Below are 21,367 nucleotides of genomic sequence, written 5' to 3'. Positions count from 1 at the left end.
TTGAGACAATCTATTGCTAATTAAATAGACTCCCTTTGTAGCCAGACTTCCCCTTACACTGTGGAGGCAGCCAACACACGCTGTATCTTACAGTGACTTAGATGTATCCACGTTGATCTCTCCGCTATCTTTACTGCAGTTGGTGTTGTTAACAGCACTTGGTATGGACCGTCCCAACGAGGACTGGACCAGTTCTTCCTCTTAATCACTCTGATGAACACCCAGTCTCCTGGCTGGACTACTGGAAGGCCGTCCTGTGGGAGATCAAAATTATTCGGCAGTAAATGTGTTTGAGTTATCTCTTTCTGTGTTAATGTCTTTTTCATAAAATCTGCTAATGTTTGTTCCTCATCTGCTGTTTTAGTATCCATGTCAAAAATTGGTAGACAATATGGTCGTCCATAAAGTATCTCAAATGGTGTTAAACCTGATGGTGTTGGTGTTATTCTCATATACAATTTTACTAGGTCCAAACATTCAATCCAGGTTCGTTTTGTCTCTTCCATACATTTCCTTAGTCTTATTTTTATTGTGCCATTTGTCCTTTCCACTAATCCTGCACTTTGTGGGTGGTAAGCACAATGATGTTTTAACTTAATTTTCATGTGTTCTGCTACTCTTTGTACAACTTCATTTACAAAATGTGTTCCATTATCACTGTACAATGTCTCTGGTATTCCATAATACGGAATAATTGTCTTACACAATGCTTTTGCTACTGTTAAAGCATCTGCTTTTTGTGATGGAACAATTTCTACCCATTTTGAAAAGGCATCAGTTAATACTAGACAGTATTGATAAGGTCCACATCGATTTAGTTCAATAAAGTCCATATGAACAATTTGAAAAGGATACTGTGGTTTTGGGAATTGCCCTCTCCGTGGTCTTATATTTCCCTGTGGGTTGTGTTTCAATCAGGTAACACAGGCTTTACAAAATTTTTTTGAGTATAAATTAAATCCATAGGTAGTAAAGTATTGGTCTACCATATATACCATCCCCCCTGTCGACACATGCGTTAACCCATGCGTCGCAATTGCGGCTGCTTTGAATAAGCTTTTGGGTAGGATGGGTTTGTTATGTACACAATAAAGTCCTTTGGGGTTTGGGGTTGCCCCATTTTTCAACCACAAATGTCGTTCCTGCGCTGGTGCCTGTTTTTGCATATCCAATAAAAGGTCAGAATCTATTAATGGTTCATTGTCTGTCTGAGCTGTGTAAATAGAAGAAGTGCCATATATTTTTTGCTCTGCGCAGAGGAGAACAATGAAGCAGCTTGTAAGTGCTCAGCCACAAAGCTCTCCTAAAATCTCCTCCTCTGGCCCAGCCTTTTATTTAGTTCATCAACATGAGAAAAAACAAACAAGGACAGTCGGGAGAGGTTACACATGAGTCATGTCTGCAAGAAGGTGATAGCAAAGCAAGGTAACGGCTGAAACCTTCCATTCCTGCAACATGAGCCTTGTGGCTCGTCAAAGCAGGATAAGGCAAAATGAAAAATAGTTTGCTCAATCATGAAGAATGCAGACAACAAGTCTTTCTTTCTAAAACCTCCTCTTCTCACAAAGAGGAAAAATAATAAGCATAAACTATAAGAAAATAAATTATATGAGCATGAACTGTATAAAATCCTTGACTGTGTGTGTGTGTGTGTGTGTGTGTGTGTGTGTGTGTGTGTGTGTGTGTGTGTGTGTGTGTGTGTGTGTGTGTGTGTGTGTGTGTGTGTGTGTGTGAGTGAGAGAGAGAGGGGGGGGGAGGGGGGTAATGTGTAACCACTGCTAGGATTCACACAACAGCAAATTAAGGAGCTGAAGTTCGTAGCTGTTGCATTTAAAGATCAACAAAAGTAAAGCACAGTTAATTAAGATAAAAGAACCGATTCTAACCTTGTATCAGTAGAAGAGCGGAGAGAAGTCCAGGCCCCGAGGACTCAATCCATTCACAGGGGCGGGAGCGGCCGCCTGCTCTTCCTACAATCTGATTGGCCACCCTGTATGCTTCTCCATTGTCATTGGCTGTTGGTCATGTCAATCATTGTGCTCGATGTAAGTCTCCATTGTGTGTTCAAACGGAAACAAAACTGAAACCTAGAATAAGACTGCGCCGTGTATGAAACACTACAGAACTTTTATTTTGACACAAATTCAGGAAGTGGCTCTGCAGCTGCGCCGATTAAATGCTGTAGCTTCACCGATCACGGACTTTTCCTCGTGTTGACAGCAGCACGCGGTTCGAGAACACTGTATATTTCCATAATCTCTATAAATATGGGAAGGCCGGCCCACGCACGTCTAAACATGCAGCGGCCCACCGGGCAAATGCCCAAAATCACAGATTATCAGTCCGAACCTGAATGTATTCCACTGTGTGTGTGTGTGTGTGTGTGTATATATATGTGTGTGTGTGTATATATATATATATATATATATGTAATATAATTTCCTGCACAGAACTTGACTTTTGTATTTCGGTCATTGTTTTTCTTTTACAGTAGTGTTCAGAATAATAGGTAGTGCTATGTGACTAAAAAGATTAATCCAGGTTTTGAGTATATTTCCTATTGTTACATGGGAAACAAGGTACCAGTAGATTCAGTAGATTCTCACAAATCCAGCAAGACCAAGCATTCATGATATGCACACTCTTAAGGCTATGAAATTGGGCTATTAGTAAAAAAAAAAAGTAGAAAAGGGGGTGTTCACAATAATAGTAGTGTGGCATTCAGTCAGTGAGTTTGTCAATTTTGTGGAACAAACAGGTGTGAATCAGGTGTCCCCTATTTAAGGATGAAGCCTGCACCTGTTGAACATGCTTTTCTCTTTGAAAGCCTGAGGAAAATGGGACGTTCAAGACATTCAAATCAATTTTATTTATATAGCGCCAAATCACAACAAACAGCTGCCCCAAGGCGCTTCATATTGTAAGGCAAGGCCATACAATAATTACGGAAAAACCCCAACGGTCAAAACGACCCCCTGTGAGCAAGCACTTGGCGACAGTGGGAAGGAAAAACTCCCTTTTAACAGGAAGAAACCTCCAGCAGAACCAGGCTCAGGGAGGGGCAGTCTTCTGCTGGGACTGGTTGGGGCTGTTGTTCAGAAGATTGTTCAGAACAGCGTAGTTTGATTAAAAAGTTGATTGGAGAGGGGAAAACTTATACGCAGGTGCAAAAAATTATAGGCTATTCATCTACAATGATCTCCAATGCTTTAAAATGGACCAAAAAAAAAAAAAAACAGACGCATGGAAAACAACCATCAAAATGGATAGAAGAATAACCAGAATGGCAAAGGCTCACCCATTGATCAGTTCCAGGATGATCAAAGACAGTCTGGAGTTACCTGTAAGTGCTGTGACAGTTATCAGACGCCTGTGTGAAGGTAATTTATTTGCAAGAATCCCCCGCAAAGTCCCTCTGTTAAATAAAAGACGTGCAGAAGAGGTTACAATTTGCCAAAGAACACATCAACTGGTCTAAAGAGAAATGGAGGAATATTTTGTGGACTGATGAGAGTAAAATTGTTCTTTTTGGGTCCAAGGGCCGCAGACAGTTTGTGAGATGACGCCCAAACTCTGAATTCAAGCCACAGTTTACAGTGAAGACAATGAAGCATGGTGGTGCAAGCATCATGATATGGGCATGTTTCTCCTATGGTGTTGGTCCTGTATTTCAATTTCAATTTGTTAATTTATATAGCGCCAACTCACGACAAAGTCGCCCCAAGGCGCTTCACATAATTCACAACAACACAAATTAATCTAAAATCAAAATTAAAAGCAAGATAAGCACAGTAAAAAGATAAAACACAGTAGAATAAAAAGAAATTACAAAGCAAACACAAACAGATTAAAAAATTAATGATAAGACAGTCTAAAAAAGTGGGTCTTCAGTCTATTTAAAAATCTCCACCGTGTCAGACTGCCGAATAACAGCAGGTAGATCGTTCCAAAGAGCCAGACCACGGTAGGGGAAGGCTCTATACCCCACAGACTTTTTGTTCATCATCGGAATACACAGAAGCCCTGTGCCCTGCGAACTCAAAGGCCTCGCCGGTACGTAGGACTTAACCAAGTCTGCCAGTCCATGAACAATTTTATAAACCAACAATAAAACTTTATTATATAACCTATATAACCTATATATCGCATACCAGGTTTCATGGATCAGTTTGGATATGTCAGAATACTTGAAGAGGTCATGTTGCCTTATGCTGAAGAGGACATGCCCTTGAAATGGGTGTTTCAACAAGACAATGACCCCAAGCACACTAGTAAATGAGCAAAATCTTCGTTCCAAACCAACAAAATTAATACCTCACAGATGTGAAGAAATCATGAAAAACTATGGTTATACAACTAAATACTAGTTTAGTGATTCACAGGATTGCTAAAAAAGGAGTTTGAACATAATAGTTTTGAGTTTGTAGCGTCAACAGCAGATGCTGCACTGCTATTATTGTGAACACCCCCTTTTCTACTTTTTTTTTAACTAATATCCCAATTTCATAGCCTTAAGAGTGTGCATATCAATCAATCAATCAATCAATTTTTTTATATAGCGCCAAATCACAACAAACAGTTGCCCCAAGGCGCTTTATATTGTAAGGCAAGGCCATACAATAATTATGTAAAACCCCAACGGTCAAAACGACCCCCTGTGAGCAAGCACTTGGCTACAGTGGGAAGGAAAAACTCCTTTTTAACAGGAAGAAACCTCCAGCAGAACCAGGCTCAGGGAGGGGCAGTCTTCTGCTGGGACTGGTTGGGGCTGAGGGAGAGAACCAGGAAAAAGACATGCTGTGGAGGGGAGCAGAGATCGATCACTAATGATTAAATGCAGAGTGGTGCATACAGAGCAAAAAGAGAACCCCCCAGCAGTCTACGTCTATAGCAGCATAACTAAGGGATGGTTCAGGGTCACCTGATCCAGCCCTAACTATAAGCTTTAGCAAAAAGGAAAGTTTTAAGCCTAATCTTAAAAGTAGAGAGGGTGTCTGTCTCCCTGATCTGAATTGGGAGCTGGTTCCACAGGAGAGGAGCCTGAAAGCTGAAGGCTCTGCCTCCCATTCTACTCTTACAAACCCTAGGAACTACAAGTAAGCCTGCAGTCTGAGAGCGAAGCGCTCTATTGGGGTGATATGGTTCTACGAGGTCCCTAAGATAAGATGGGACCTGATTATTCAAAACCTTATAAGTAAGAAGAAGAATTTTAAATTCTATTCTAGAATTAACAGGAAGCCAATGAAGAGAGGCCAATATGGGTGAGATATGCTCTCTCCTTCTAGTCCCCGTCAGTACTCTAGCTGCAGCATTTTGAATTAACTGAAGGCTTTTTAGGGAACTTTTAGGACAACCTGATAATAATGAATTACAATAGTCCAGCCTAGAGGAAATAAATGCATGAATTAGTTTTTCAGCATCACTCTGAGACAAGACCTTTCTGATTTTAGAGATATTGCGTAAATGCAAAAAAGCAGTCCTACATATTTGTTTAATATGCGCTTTGAATGACATATCCTGATCAAAAATGACTCCAAGATTTCTCACAGTATTACTAGAGGTCAGGGTAATGCCATCCAGAGTAAGGATCTGGTTAGACACCATGTTTCTAAGATTTGTGGGGCCAAGTACAATAACTTCAGTTTTATCTGAGTTTAAAAGCAGGAAATTAGAGGTCATCCATGTCTTTATGTCTGTAAGACAATCCTGCAGTTTAGCTAATTGGTGTGTGTCCTCTGGCTTCATGGATAGATAAAGCTGGGTATCATCTGCGTAACAATGAAAATTTAAGCAATACCATCTAATAATACTGCCTAAGGGAAGCATGTATAAAGTGAATAAAATTGGTCCTAGCACAGAACCTTGTGGAACTCCAAAATTAACTTTAGTCTGTGAAGAAGATTCCCCATTTACATGAACAAATTGTAATCTATTAGACAAATATGATTCAAACCACCGCAGCGCAGTGCCTTTAATACCTATGGCATGCTCTAATCTCTGTAATAAAATTTTATGGTCAACAGTATCAAAAGCAGCACTGAGGTCTAACAGAACAAGCACAGAGATGAGTCCACTGTCCGAGGCCATAAGAAGATCATTTGTAACCTTCACCAATGCTGTTTCTGTACTATGATGAATTCTAAAACCTGACTGAAACTCTAACAAATAGACCATTCCTCTGCAGATGATCAGTTAGCTGTTTTACAACTACCCTTTCAAGAATTTTTGAGAGAAAAGGAAGGTTGGAGATTGGCCTATAATTAGCTAAGATAGCTGGGTCAAGTGATGGCTTTTTAAGTAATGGTTTAATTACTGCCACCTTAAAAGCCTGTGGTACATAGCCAACTAACAAAGATAGATTGATCATATTTAAGATCGAAGCATTAAATAATGGTAGGGCTTCCTTGAGCAGCCTGGTAGGAATGGGGTCTAATAAACATGTTGATGGTTTGGATGAAGTAACTAATGAAAATAACTCAGACAGAACAATCGGAGAGAAAGAGTCTAACCAAATACCGGCATCACTGAAAGCAGCCAAAGATAACGATACGTCTTTGGGATGGTTATGAGTAATTTTTTCTCTAATAGTTAAAATTTTGTTAGCAAAGAAAGTCATGAAGTCATTACTAGTTAAAGTTAATGGAATACTCAGCTCAATAGAGCTCTGACTCTTTGTCAGCCTGGCTACAGTGCTGAAAAGAAACCTGGGGTTCTTATTTTCTTCAATTAGTGATGAGTAGAAAGATGTCCTAGCTTTACGGAGGGCTTTTTTATAGAGCAACAGACTCTTTTTCCAGGCTAAGTGAAGATCTTCTAAATCAGTGAGACGCCATTTCCTCTCCAACTTACGGGTTATCTGCTTTAAGCTACGAGTTTGTGAGTTATACCACGGAGTCAGGCACTTCTGATTTAAAGCTCTCTTTTTTAGAGGAGCTACAGCATCCAAAGTTGTCTTCAATGAGGATGTAAAACTATTGACAAGATACTCTATCTCACTTACAGAGTTTAGGTAGCTACTCTGCACTGTGTTGGTATATGGCATTAGAGAACATAAAGAAGGAATCATATCCTTAAACCTAGTTACAGCACTTTCTGAAAGACTTCTAGTGTAATGAAACTTATTCCCCAATGCTGGGTAGTCCATCAGAGTAAATGTTATTAAGAAATGATCAGACAGAAGGGAGTTTTCAGGGAATACTGTTAAGTCTTCTATTTCCATACCATAAGTCAGAACAAGATCTAAGATATGATTAAAGTGGTGGGTGGACTCATTTACTTTTTGAGCAAAGCCAATAGAGTCTAATAATAGATTAAATGCAGTGTTGAGGCTGTCATTCTCAGCATCTGTGTGGATGTTAAAATCGTCCACTATAATTATCTTATCTGAGCTAAGCACTAAGTCAGACAAAAGGTCTGAAAATTCACAGAGAAACTCACAGTAACGACCAGGTGGACGATAGATAATAACAAATAAAACTGGTTTTTGGGACTTCCAATTTGGATGGACAAGACTAAGAGTCAAGCTTTCAAATGAATTAAAGCTCTGTCTGGGTTTTTGATTAATTAATAAGCTGGAATGGAAGATTGCTGCTAATCCTCCGCCCCGGCCCGTGCTACGAGCATTCTGACAGTTAGTGTGACTCGGGGGTGTTGACTCATTTAAACTAACATATTCATCCTGCTGTAACCAGGTTTCTGTAAGGCAGAATAAATCAATATGTTGATCAATTATTATATCATTTACCAACAGGGACTTAGAAGAGAGAGACCTAATGTTTAATAGACCACATTTAACTGTTTTAGTCTGTGGTGCAGTTGAAGGTGCTATATTATTTTTTCTTTTTGAATTTTTATGCTTAAATAGATTTTTGCTGGTTATTGGTGGTCTGGGAGCAGGCACCGTCTCTACGGGGATGGGGTAATGAGGGGATGGCAGGGGGAGAGAAGCTGCAGAGAGGTGTGTAAGACTACAACTCTGCTTCCTGGTCCCAACCCTGGATAGTCACGGTTTGGAGGATTTAAGAAAATTGGCCAGATTTGTAGAAATGAGAGCTGCTCCATCCAAAGTGGGATGGATGCCGTCTCTCCTAACAAGACCAGGTTTTCCCCAGAAGCTTTGCCAATTATCTATGAAGCCCACCTCATTTTTTGTACACCACTCAGACAGCCAGCAATTCAAGGAGAACATGCGGCTAAACATGTCACTCCCGGTCTGATTGGGGAGGGGCCCAGAGAAAGCTACAGAGTCCGACATTGTTTTTGCAAAGTTACACACCGATTTAATGTTCATTTTAGTGACCTCCGATTGGCGTAACCGGGTGTCATTACTGCCGACGTGAATTACAATCTTACCAAATTTACGCTTAGCCTTAGCCAGCAGTTTCAAATTTCCTTCAATGTCGCCTGCTCTGGCCCCCGGAAGACAATTGACTATGGTTGCTGGTGTCGCTAACTTCACATTTCGCAAAACAGAGTCGCCAATAACCAGAGTTTGATCCTCGGCAGGTGTGTCGTCGAGTGGGGAAAAATGGTTAGAGATGTGAACGGGTTGGCGGTGTACACGGGGCTTCTGTTTAGGGCTACGCTTCCTCCTCACAGTCACCCAGTCGGCCTGCTTTCCCGGCTGCTCGGGATCTGCCAGGGGGTAACTAACGGCGGCTAAACTACCTCGGTCCGCACCGACTACAGGGGCCTGGCTAGCTGTAGAATTTTCCACGGTGCGGAGCCGAGTCTCCAATTCGCCCAGCCTGGCCTCCAAAGCTACAAATAAGCTACACTTATTACAAGTACCGTTACTGCTAAAGGAGGCCGAGGAATAACTAAACATTTCACACCCAGAGCAGAAAAGTGCAGGAGAGACAGGAGAAGCCGCCATGCTAAATCAGCTAAGAGCTAGTAGCTACGCTAAGCTAGCGGATTCCTAAAAACACGCAAAGTGAATAATGTGTAAATAATTTAGAGGTGATTCAGCAGAGGGAGTGCTTTAGTTAAGGCACGTAAAGATTACACTGGGAAACAAATCGTAATCTAGATAACTAGATCAATCTAACTGCGCAGATTAAACAGCTAACAGATACAGAAAAACAGCACAGTGCTGCGGAACAGGAAGTGATACAATACCGCAGTGAGAGCCAACCACCAGTAGAGGCAAGCAAAACCAAGCATATCATGAATGCTTGGTTTTGTTGGATTCGTGAGAATCTACTGGTACCTTGTTTCCCATGTAACAATAGGAAATATACTCAAAACCTGGATTAATCTTTTTAGTCACATAGCACTACTATTATTCTGAACACTACTTTACCTTATGTTTGCATATTTTCACAGTTCTCTGACTGTCCCTGTGCTGCTGTAGCATTGTAATCATCATCATCATGGGACAATTGAGGGATTATCTTATTTTATGATGACAGGTTTTTAGTTAGTTAGTGCTACAGGTTGTCACCATAACAGTACTTGGGGCACAGATTGTGTGTCTGACATGACACGTGCTTTCGGTGACAGCTGAGCTGCATGTCTGCTTGTGCTGAATTGACTTTCGGAAACAAAGAATGAACTATCAGTCGCAGCAAAATTACACTCAACAAAAATATAAACGCAACACTTTTGGTTTTGCTCCTATTTTGTATGAAATGAACTCAAAGATCTAAAACGTTTTCCACATACACAATGTCACCATTTCCCTCAAATATTGTTCACAAACCAGTCTAAATCTGTGATAGTGAGCACTTCTCCTTTGCTGAGATAATCCATCCCACCTCACAGGTGTGCCATATCAAGATGCTGATTAGACACCATGATTAGTGCACAGGTGTGCCTTAGACTGCCCACAATAAAAGGCCACTCTGAAAGGTGCAGTTTTATCACACAGCACAATGCCACAGATGTTGCAAGATTTGAGTGAGCGTGCAATTGGCATGCTGACAGCAGGAATGTCAACCAGAGCTGGGGGGGATACCAGTCAGTATCTGGTGTGACCACCATTTGCCTCATGCAGTGCAACACATCTCCTTTGCATAGAGTTGATCAGGTTGTCAATTGTGGCCTGTGGAATGTTGGTCCACTCCTCTTCAATGGCTGTGCGAAGTTGCTGGATATTGGCAGGAACTGGTACACGCTGTCGTATACGCCGGTCCAGAGCATCCCAAACATGCTCAATGGGTGACATGTCCGGTGAGTATGCCGGCCATGCAAGAACTGGGACATTTTCAGCTTCCAAGAATTGTGTACAGATCCTTGCAACATGGGGCCGTGCATTATCCTGCTGCAACATGAGGTGATGTTCTTGGATGTATGGCACAACAATGGGCCTCAGGATCTCGTCACGGTATCTCTGTGCATTCAAAATGCCATCAATAAAATGCACCTGTGTTCTTCGTCCATAACAGACGCCTGCCCATACCATAACCCCACCACCACCATGGGCCACTCGATCCACAACATTGACATCAGAAAACCGCTCACCCACACGACGCCACACACGCTGTCTGCCATCTGCCCCGAACAGTGTGAACCAGGATTCATCCGTGAAGAGAACACCTCTCCAATGTGCCAAACGCCAGCGAATGTGAGCATTTGCCCACTCAAGTCGGTTACGACGACGAACTGGAGTCAGGTCGAGACCCTGATGAGGACGACGAGCATTCAGATGAGCTTCCCTGAGACGGTTTCTGACAGTTTGTGCAGACATTCTTTGGTTATGCAAACCGATTGTTTCAGCAGCTGTCCGAGTGGCTGGTCTCAGACGATCTTGGAGGTGAACATGCTGGATGTGGAGGTCCTGGGCTGGTGTGGTTACACGTGGTCTGCGGTTGTGAGGCTGGTTGGATGTACTGCCAAATTCTCTGAAACTCCTTTGGAGACGGCTTATGGTAGAGAAATGAACATTCAATACACGAGCAACAGCTCTGGTTGACATTCCTGCTGTCAGCATGCCAATTGCACGCTCACTCAAATCTTGCGACATCTGTGGCATTGTGCTGTGTGATAAAACTGCACCTTTCAGAGTGGCCTTTTATTGTGGGCAGTCTAAGGCACACCTGTGCACTAATCATGGTATCTAATCAGCATCTTGATATGGCACACCTGTGAGGTGGGATGGATTATCTCAGCAAAGGAGAAGTGCTCACTATCACAGATTTAGACTGGTTTGTGAACAATATTTGAGGGAAATGGTGATATTGTGTATGTGGAAAAAGTTTTAGATCTTTGAGTTCATCTCATACAAAATGGGAGCAAAACCAAAAGTGTTGCGTTTATATTTTTGTTGAGTGTAGAAGACAAATCTCTCCGCCTTATCGCTGCTCAAATTTGACCACGCACAAAAGTTTCTGACTAACTCCATGAACATCAGCTGGCAAGGAACTCATTTTACACTTTATATCAGTGCTTTATAAAATGAACTTTATTCATAAAAATGACGCCACACTGGCCGATCATTGTGCTCCTGTTAGCTATGATATTGAAATTATACATTGCCCCCCCCCCCTGTTTATTTAAAATAATTGTAGCTGATTATTAATACCATTATTTTTTTCGTTCATGAAAAGATTTCCGTTCTTAAAAATGTTTCCTTTTGCAATGACCTGGGTGAGGATGTCAGACTGCGTTAATGGTCTACACCCAAGCAGTTGGTGGCAGTAATGCACTGTGTTGGTTTGCAATCCGCCAATAAACTTGACAAAAGAAGAAAAAAACAACCCGGTGAGGTTCACTTCCATCTGTCATTTATTTTGGATGTTGTTGGCAGGACAATGCACTGGTGTCCTGTGTTTCACTCTGAGAAACACAACTTACACACACATTAACGGACTTCTTCAAAAACACAGCATGTATTCAGGTCATTTCAATTTTTTTTTTTTTTTTGTCTTGGTGGTTCAAATGGGATTTATTTTCAGTGAAAATACGCTGACGATGCATCAGATGGCTAAACATTGGCGGGAATATGATAACTTATTTTTCTTGTTGTTGATGGAACAAAGCCTTGGCTGAGAAATGCACCTGGAGCAGACAAACACTGAAGGAATTTCTTTTTAAACTGCATTTCTTCACTGATTTCCACGCTAAGGAATTAAAGTATTTCCCAGACGTCAACTTCCAAAATGAGAACGTCTTCTCGTCAGGCTATGATGATGAATCCGACTGAAATGACGTAATAGGTCAGATTAAGATCAGTGAGGACCCTTTTTCTCTTAAAAGGCTTTATTTTACTCAGTGCCCCGTTTTGAAAAGTTCAAGCTTCTGGTGTCTGCTATGAAGGCTGCAGCTATCAATTATTTTAGTAATAGAGTATTCTATTGATTATTCTGCCGTTTAATTGAGTAATTGGATAAAAAGTACTTTTGCATTTTTGAACAACATGAATAGTCCAGGGCTCTCCCTAAGCAATGGCACAATGTCGCTGCGCCATCATACAGATTGTCAAATTTAGTGTATCCCTTTCTGTTCTCCTGGGTAATTATTTTTTCACGTCTTTGAAAGTTTTAGATCTTTCCCAGTGTCAGGACATCAGGACTCTCCTGACACTGGACCGTAAGTGCAGGCAGTCGGTGTGATCCTCAGTCAGTCAGGCTGCACATGAACGTGAGCTCAGCCTGTGAAAAACTGGGCTCTGGAGTGCAGGTTTTCCACAAAAGCCACACTGACAAATCCGCTCTGCACCCTGTCGAAGAAAACTGATAAAATCTGAATAAAGGCAGTAGCAGAGAGAAGCCAGCGGACCAAACCGTGTGTTTTGAAAAAATAGACAAACACACTGATTCGCTTTAAATGCACAATAAGCTATTTCAGATGATCAGCGTGGACCCTATTTCTTTTAAAAGGCTTTTTTTTCCTTTTTATTCTGTGTGTCACATTGGAAAGCTATAGCTTTTGGTGCTACATTGATTAGCTCTTACACGGCTTATGCGCATGCTCTAGTCTTCTATTTTTTTTTTTTCTGGGGACGTTACAGTACCACACACAGGCCTGGCTTATGTACTACAACTTTAAATGGAGCTTTGAGGCACAGAATTTGCCTAAAATTTTTGTAATCGAATTATTCGAGTTACTCGACTAATCGTTTCAGCCCTATCTGCTACAGAATGCTGTATTGTCGTCTTCTCCATTTGTGTGAGAATTACAGCGCCACATACAGATTTGGCATATGCAGTGTTTTCAGTGTCCCACAGCTGACATGAAACGTTATTAGCCTGTTCGGGAACATCAGTTTTGGGGTGGAACCCAAAACCGGAAATGTTAAAATGCTGTTTCTACAACCCCTGGCAAAAATTATGGAATCACCAGCCTCGGAGGATGTTCATTCAGTTGTTTAATTTTGTAGAAAAAAAGCAGATCACAGACATGACACAAAGCTAAAGTCATTTCAAATGGCAACTTTCTGGCTTTAAGAAACACTATAAGAAATCAGGAAAAAAAATTGTGGCAGTCAGTAACGGTTACTTTTTTAGACCAAGCAGAGGGAAAAAAAAAATGGAATCACTCAATTCTGAGGAAAAAATTATGGAATCATGAAAAACAAAAGAACGCTCCAACACATCACTAGTATTGTGTTGCACCACCTCTGGCTTTTATAACAGCTTGCAGTCTCTGAGGCATGGACTTAATGAGTGACAAACTGTACTCTTCATCAATCTGGCTCCAACTTTCTCTGATTGCTGTTTCCAGATCAGCTTTGCAGGTTGGAGCCTTGTCATGGACCATTTTCTTCAACTTCCACCAAAGATTTTCATTTGGATTAAGATCCGGACTATTTGCAGGCCATGACATTGACCCTATGTGTCTTTTTGCAAGGAATGTTTTCACAGTTTTTGCTCTATGGCAAGATGCATTATCATCTTGAAAAATGATTTCATCATCCCCAAACATCCTTTCAATTGATGGGATAAGAAAAGTGTCCAAAATATCAACGTAAACTTGTGCATTTATTGATGATGTAATGACAGCCATCTCCCCAGTGCCTTTACCTGACATGCAGCCCCATATCATCAATGACTGTGGAAATTTACATGTTCTCTTCAGGCAGTCATCTTTATAAATCTCATTGGAACGGCACCAAACAAAAGTTCCAGCAACATCACCTTGCCCAGTGCAGATTCGAGATTCATCACTGAATATGACTTTCATCCAGTCATCCACAGTCATCCACAGTCCACGATTGCCCTTTGTAACCTTGTTTTTTTCTGTTTAGGTGTTAATGATGGCTTTTGTTTAGCGTTTCTGTATGTAAATCCCATTTCCTTTAGGCATTTTCTTACAGTTCAGTCACAGACGTTGACTCCAGTTTCCTCCCATTCGTTCCTCATTTGTTTTGTTGTGCATTTTCGATTTTTGAGACATACTGCTTTAAGTTTTCTGTCTTGACGCTTTGATGTCTTCCTTGGTCTACCAGTATGTTTGCCTTTAACAGCCTTCCCATGTTGTTTGTATTTGGTCCAGAGTTTAGACACAGTTGACTGTGAACAACCAACATCTTTTGCAACATTGCGTAATGATTTACCCTCTTTTAAGAGTTTGATAATCCTCTCCTTTGTTTCAATTGACATCTCTCGTGTTGGAGCCATGATTCATGTCAGTCCACTTGGTGCAACAGCTCTCCAAGGTGTGATCACTCCTTTTTAGATGCATACTAACGAGCAGATCTGATTTGATGCAGGTGTTAGTTTTGGGGATGAAGATTTACAGGGTGATTCCATAATTTTTTCTTCAGAATTGAGTGATTCCATATTTTTTTTTTCCCTCTGCTTGGTCTAAAAACGTAACCGTTACTGACTGCCACAATTTTTTCCTGATTTCTTATAGTGTTTCTTAAAGCCAGAAAGTTGCCATGTGAAATTACTTTAGTTTTGTGTCATGTCTGTGAGCTGCTATTTTCTACAAAATTAAACAACTGAATGAACATCCTCCGAGGCCGGTGATTCCATAATTTTTGCCAGGGGTTGTATTTTGAACAAATCAGTTGGGAAAAAAATTCTGGTTCAAAGACTTGAGCTGGACAGATCCCCATCCCTGTGTAAAAGGGGTTTAAGCACTGTCAACTTTGCGACACCCAGAGCAGCAGTATTTGTGCTTCAGAATGGCTCATCCTGGGTTCTACAGAAACCCCACAGATGACATCTTGCAGGGTTTGTCATGTGTGTGTGCGCGCACACCCGTGTATATCAATACAAACACACACACTGTCTATGGTCCATATGTCTGCCCATTATGACCCTTTTATGCACACACCACTTAAACTGGTTGGTGAATTTCAGTGAAATGTGACACAGATGTAATGCATCATTTGAAAATGTGCATGAAGGAAAATAATTCCAGTTGGATTTTAAAGGGAGCTATTTGGACTCCCCCCAGTATCATATTTGTCGCTTCAAAGTATAGATGGTTATGTTGGATTCCTCAGTAAATTGCTTTTCTTCCATGGTCTTGTGTGTGTTTCTGTATTGTAGGACTTCAGTCTACAAGATTGGGAATGTACATCGAAGATCGTGTGAATAACTATTTGAAGAGTCAGAACCACCCAGAGGCAGGGCAGGTGTTGGTTCGAGTGGTGGCTAGCTCTGACAAAACACTGGAGGTTAAATCAGGCATGAAAGCCAGGTGAGAACACAACAGAATTCACACTGAAGATGTACTATTTTAATTTCTTTTAATGTACAGTTGTAGACATACCACAGTGGGTTGTAATATTTTAATCTTGGCAGCATTTTTTTTCCTCACTATCAACTGGCTCATTTTTACATCCCTACCAAACCAGGGTATACGATTTGAATTTTAAAAGCATTAAGTTGTAAGTGCTGTGCTACAACCCCTGGCAAAAAGTATGGAATCACCGGCCTCAGAGGATGTTCATTCAGTTGTTTAATTTTGTAGAAAAAGCAGATCACAGACATGACACAAAACTAAAGTAATTTCAAATGGCAACTTTCTGGCTTTAAGAAACACTATAAGAAATCAGGAAAAAAAAATTGTGGCAGTCAGTAACGGTTACTTTTTTAGACCAAGCAGAGGAAAAAAATATGGAATCACTCAATTCTGAGGAAAAAATTGTGGAATCACCCTGTAAATTTTCATCCCCCAAATTAACACCTGCATCAAGTCTTTATTCTCTGTGAAGCCCGTAAAATTTTCACCGAATGCCAGATACATTTTTCAAATGGTTTCCAGGTGCCTGTCTCTAACAGCTTCTGAAAAAATTCTGATGGAAAAAAAGTCCTTTTCATTCCGCCATTTCCAGACAATGAAAATCTGACGAGGGGGCGGGACCACTCCTTCCCAAGGCGTGCTCACAGGCGAATGACGTAACTGACAGGCGTGGAAAAACTCACGCATGCGCACGAGGGTTCAAGCATGTCTGACGTAAAAACATATGAATGAAATCCATATAGTTTTTGAAAAAAAAAAGTTTATTGACAGACCTCGTATAATGCAAATACAATGCAAACCACTTAACACACAACAAACTGTGGATAATACAAGAAAACAGTACACCTTATTATTAAAATGCATAGGTAGTCGACACATAAACCAGAAACATAGCACAATCAATAGGCACGTGTCATTTCACGCTGAGGAGCATTGGAATGAGACTTTTAGTTGACTTGGCGTCACTGTCCTCCTTCAGCTTACTCCAGCAATGAAACTAAATGCGGTGCAGCAGGGTTTAATTGTGCGTAAATCAGAGAGGAACGCTGTCACGCTCTATTAAGGATCATCGCTAATCAAGACAGATCAACACGCTCAGTTGTGGCATCCACGACATGAGGCGAAATGAGGGTGGTGCGTGACATTCGTGGAAGATTTTTTGACAGCCGAAAACATGCTCCACAAAAATCACGAATATCACGCACCAACGCGCACTATTAAGAAACCTATTCAGATGCGTTAAGTCACGTTAAGAATGTCAGGAATGTGCCAAGAATGACGCAAATATGACATTCGTAACGCGTCTTGCCTGTGTGTAAACGCACCATTAGTCCTTTATCAGAGTCCTCTACCATCCTCCCATCACATCAGGGTCACCATTTGTTAGAGTGGACCTTTTACAACAGTCTCACACAACTGTAAACCTAAAATATCAACATGAAATTATTTAACAATTTCACTGCTGGAGCAGACCTTTTACAACAGTCTCACACAACTGTAAACCCAAAACCTCAACATGAAATTGTTTAACAATTTACCTCGGTCACACCCCACACGTCCGTTGATGAGAGAGGGAAAGATGACCAGGACTTAGTCCAGTTCTCTGATTGATCTCACCTTTTAATACAGAGAATGAGCCAAAGTAACACAGGGCTGTGAAAACTCCACAGATCCGCAGGATTCCGCGGATTTCATCATGGGGAGAGGGGTGGAGTGATAGTGATGTACTCTTTAATCATGAACATCACTGAGTTTTTAAAATGCTTATCGTAAAGCGTTCTCTTTTTTTACGACATCGTGTAAGTTTTATAAGTCCGCGGACACTGATCTGTGTGTTACAGATACAAATCAGTTTCCTTGGATCCGCGGAGTTTCGCGGAGGAAAAATGCCACTCAAAGTGTAGCTGTTACGACAGTTGTCGTAAAGCAGGATGGTTGGATGCTGTGGCGATGCTGTGTGGCTCCTGTGCGGCGCTTAAGCTAAATGTAGTATGTGGACATCCCAAACTTTTAGAGCTTTCAGGTTTTTAAAAGAAGACTTGTGCAGCATGTCTGTGTCACAGACCGACGTCGCACAGAGAGAAGATGGCGAGAAAGACTGTTTGAAAAAGTCTTATAAGGACAAGAATCCGTGGAATTGTTGCTGGCTTCATCAACACACCTGAAAGATAAAAGAAACGGGAAAAGTGAAGTGTGCCATCAGGAAACATGGTAAGAATTTTTATCTCCCTGGAAAATAAACATTCTGCTGTTCAAACAGGATTTTAGACAAGATTATGACTTTTTTTCACTAATCTAGACTTTCTTTCATTGTAAAATAGACATTGTGGCTTTGAATGGATTTAGGCTGCATGAATTTACACAAGAATATGTGTCTTTTTACTACAACCCCTGGCAAAAATTATGGAATCACCGGCCTCAGAGGATGTTCATTCAGTTGTTTAATTTTGTAGAAAAAAAGCAGATCACAGACATGACACAAAACTAAAGTCATTTCAAATGGCAACTTTCTGGCTTTAAGAAACACTATAAGAAATCAAGAAAAAAAGATTGTGGCAGTCAGTAACGGTTACTTTTTTAGACCAAGCAGAGGAAAAAATTATGGAATCACCCTGTAAATTTTCATCCCCCAAATTAACACCTGCATCAAGTCTTTATTCTCTGTGAAGCCCGTAAAATTTTCACCGAAAGCCAGATACATTTTTCAAATGGTTTCCAGGTGCCTGTCTCTAACAGCTTCTGAAAAAATTCTGATGGAAAAAAAGTCCTTTTCATTCCGCCATTTCCAGACAATGAAAATCCGACGAGGGGGCGGGACCACTCCTTCCCAAGGCGTGCTCACAGGCGAATGACGTAACTGACAGGCGTGGAAAAACTCACGCATGCGCACGAGGGTTCAAGCATGTCTGACGTAAAAACATATGAATGAAATCCATATAGTTTTTGAAAAAAATAAAAAGGACCGTTACTTTGACAGACCTCGTATAATGCAAATACAATGCAAACCACTTAACACACAACAAACTGTGGATAATACAAGAAAACAGTACACCTTATTATTAAAATGCATAGGTAGTTGACACATAAACCAGAAACATAGCACAATCAATAGGCACGTGTTATTTTGCATAATATCTTCTTCACAGATACAGTTGTGCTCAAAAGTTTACATACCCTGGCAGAATTTTTGCTTTTTTTGGCCATTTTTAAGAGAATATGAATGACAGCACAAAACCTTTTTTTTCCACTCATGGTTAGTGGTTGGGTGAAGCCATTTATTGTCATATAACTGTTTCCTCTTTTTAAATCAAAATGACAAGAGAGCTACCCAAATATACCTGATCAAAAGTTTACATACCCTTGTTTTTAATACTGTTTATTGCCCCCTTTGACATCAGTGACAGCTTGGAGTCTTTTGTGGTGGTTGTGGACGAGGCTTTCTGATGGTAAAACTGCCACAGAATATGTTTTGGACTTTATTTACATCAGTTACAAAGAAATACAAACAATATGGCACTTTATGGTAAATCTGCATGGAGTAGACAGTTCTCAAAAACTGAGTGACTGTGCAAGGAGAGGAAGAGTGGGGAAAGACACCCAGACAACCCAGAAGAAGTTATTGGCTTACGTGGCTGTGATTGGAGAAATTATGCACAGTGCAAGCTTTGCATTTTGTATCACCAGTTATCCATCTTCATGATGAAGTGGTATAGAGGAGTAGAGAAGCTTGAATCTTCGACTGGACTGGGTTGCTTGACGTGAGTCGAGAAGAAATTCTTCTCTACAAGAGTCAGACAGAAGTTAGACTTCCAGAGCAAGAATTTTAGCTGAGGAAGCTTCTGCGATTTGAAGCGAAACGTCCTCACGTCAAGCAACCCAGTCCAGTCGAAGATTCAAGCTTCTCTACTATGGAAACCACCTGGACAACTGAGAGCCTACACAGAAACATGGTATAGAGGAGGATTTTCTTAAAAAGAAGACCTGAAAGTTTAGCTACAAATTACCAGAAGGTACAGCTGAGATCCAAGCCTGGATTTGATCTGTTTTGGTGAAAGAAAATCCTTCTCTGTTCTACTCCACTATGAAGCTAAGAGTAGTGATGCAAAATGCAAAGCTTGCACTGTGCACAATTTCTCAAATCACAGCCACATAAGCCCATAACTCCTGGGTTGTCTGGGTGTCTTGGTGGCTTTCCTCACTGTTCTCCTTCTTGCACAGTTTTTGAGAACTGTCTACTCCATGCAGATTTACAATAGAGTGCCATACTGTTTGTATTTCTTTGTAATTAATGTAAATAAAGTCCAAGACATATTCAGTGGTAGCTTTACCATCAGACAGCCTCATCCACAACCACCACAAAAGACTCCAAGCTGTCGTTGATATTAAAGGGGCAACACACATTATTAAGAACAGGGGTATGTCAACTTTGGTTCAGAGTCATTTGGGTAGTTAACTTGTCATTTTGATTTAAAAAGAGGAAACAGTTGTTTGACAATAAATGGCTTCACCCAACCACTAACCATGAGTGGAAAAAAAAAATTGTGTTTTCATTCATATTCTCTTAAAAATGGCCAACAAATCACAAATTCTGCCAGGGTATGCAAACTTTTGAGCAACTGTAAGTCATTAAACTCCTTCAAGAAGGAGCTGCATGGACCAGGTGGATGGTATATTAAAACACAATAAGGAGTGATTCTTCCAACTCTTAAGAGCTGAGATTCAAATGATGAGTCTCTGTACTCTCCCATCAACACACAAAGTTGCTCTTAAAAACCACAGCAAGTCCTCCATCACGTCCTGAGAAATGCGGCAAGCTGAAGAACGAGAGTTACGAATGTAACTACAGTTCTATGAATTCCGGATGACTGCCAGTGGGCGGTGCTTTAGCACCTGGATAACTATATGTGCACGGCACAGAGATCGAGAATATATACCAACAAAGTCAGGCCATTGGATGTGACCTGGGTGACGTCACTGGTTGTCTTTATATACCGGACGCACCCAGATCTCGCTTCTTTTCGGAATGAACTCGCAAGACTCTGAGTGACAAGCAACTCTGGCGTTCATCCGGAATTCATAGAACCGTAGTTACATTCGTAACTCTCGTTCTATTTCATTCCTCCTGACCGTCAGAGGGTGGTGCTTTAGCACCTGGATGACTTAATACCAGCAAGGTCACGAAGAGTCACACTCGCCTCGCATCAGCAGTGGGGAGTGGAGGCAGACAACACCGTCGAAGTCACCGCAGGAAGAGCAGCCATATTCAGTCTGTAATAGCGGGTGAAGGTACAGGACGAAGCCCACGTAGCAGCAGCACAAATATCACTCAAAGGGACACCCCTCAGTGCAACCCAGGAGGTGGACACCCCTCTGGTGGAATGGCATGTAACCTTAGGAGGCTGAAGACCTCTGGACCTGTATACTTGTAAAATGGCATCCACAACACAATGCGAGAGCCTCTTTTGTGATCACCGTAACACACAAACAGGGCATCCGTTTTCCGGATCCCGGCAGTCAAACTAATGTACTGCTTCAACATTCGGACAGGACACAGGGAACCTGAAACAGAGAGAATCCTGGATCAGAATGTAGGGCATACACAGTCAAGGAAACTGGCTGGCTAACATGAAAGGTTGAAATTCTCTTGGGTAAAAAGGACGGATTAGGCCAGAGCGTAACCCCAGATCCATCAGAATTCCATCGCAAACAGTCCCCTCCAGGACTAGAG

At 41.2% G+C, this 21,367-nt stretch overlaps 1 protein-coding gene across 1 annotated transcript in view; it reads left to right on the top strand.

Moving 5' to 3' along the window:
• LOC117525712 (CREB-binding protein-like) overlaps positions 1–21,367 on the top strand; it is a 125,493-nt gene that overhangs the window by 52,724 nt on the left and 51,402 nt on the right. The window contains exon 10 of the mRNA XM_034187640.1: positions 15,444–15,594. Coding sequence (XP_034043531.1) covers positions 15,444–15,594 — 151 coding nt within the window. The remainder of the gene's footprint in view (positions 1–15,443; positions 15,595–21,367) is intronic.

Source organism: Thalassophryne amazonica, chromosome 15 (genome assembly GCF_902500255.1).
Source record: "Thalassophryne amazonica chromosome 15, fThaAma1.1, whole genome shotgun sequence".
NCBI lineage: Eukaryota > Metazoa > Chordata > Actinopteri > Batrachoidiformes > Batrachoididae > Thalassophryne > Thalassophryne amazonica.
The sequence above is the reverse complement of the archived record's forward strand: the minus strand, read 5'-3'. Positions and strand labels throughout refer to the sequence as shown.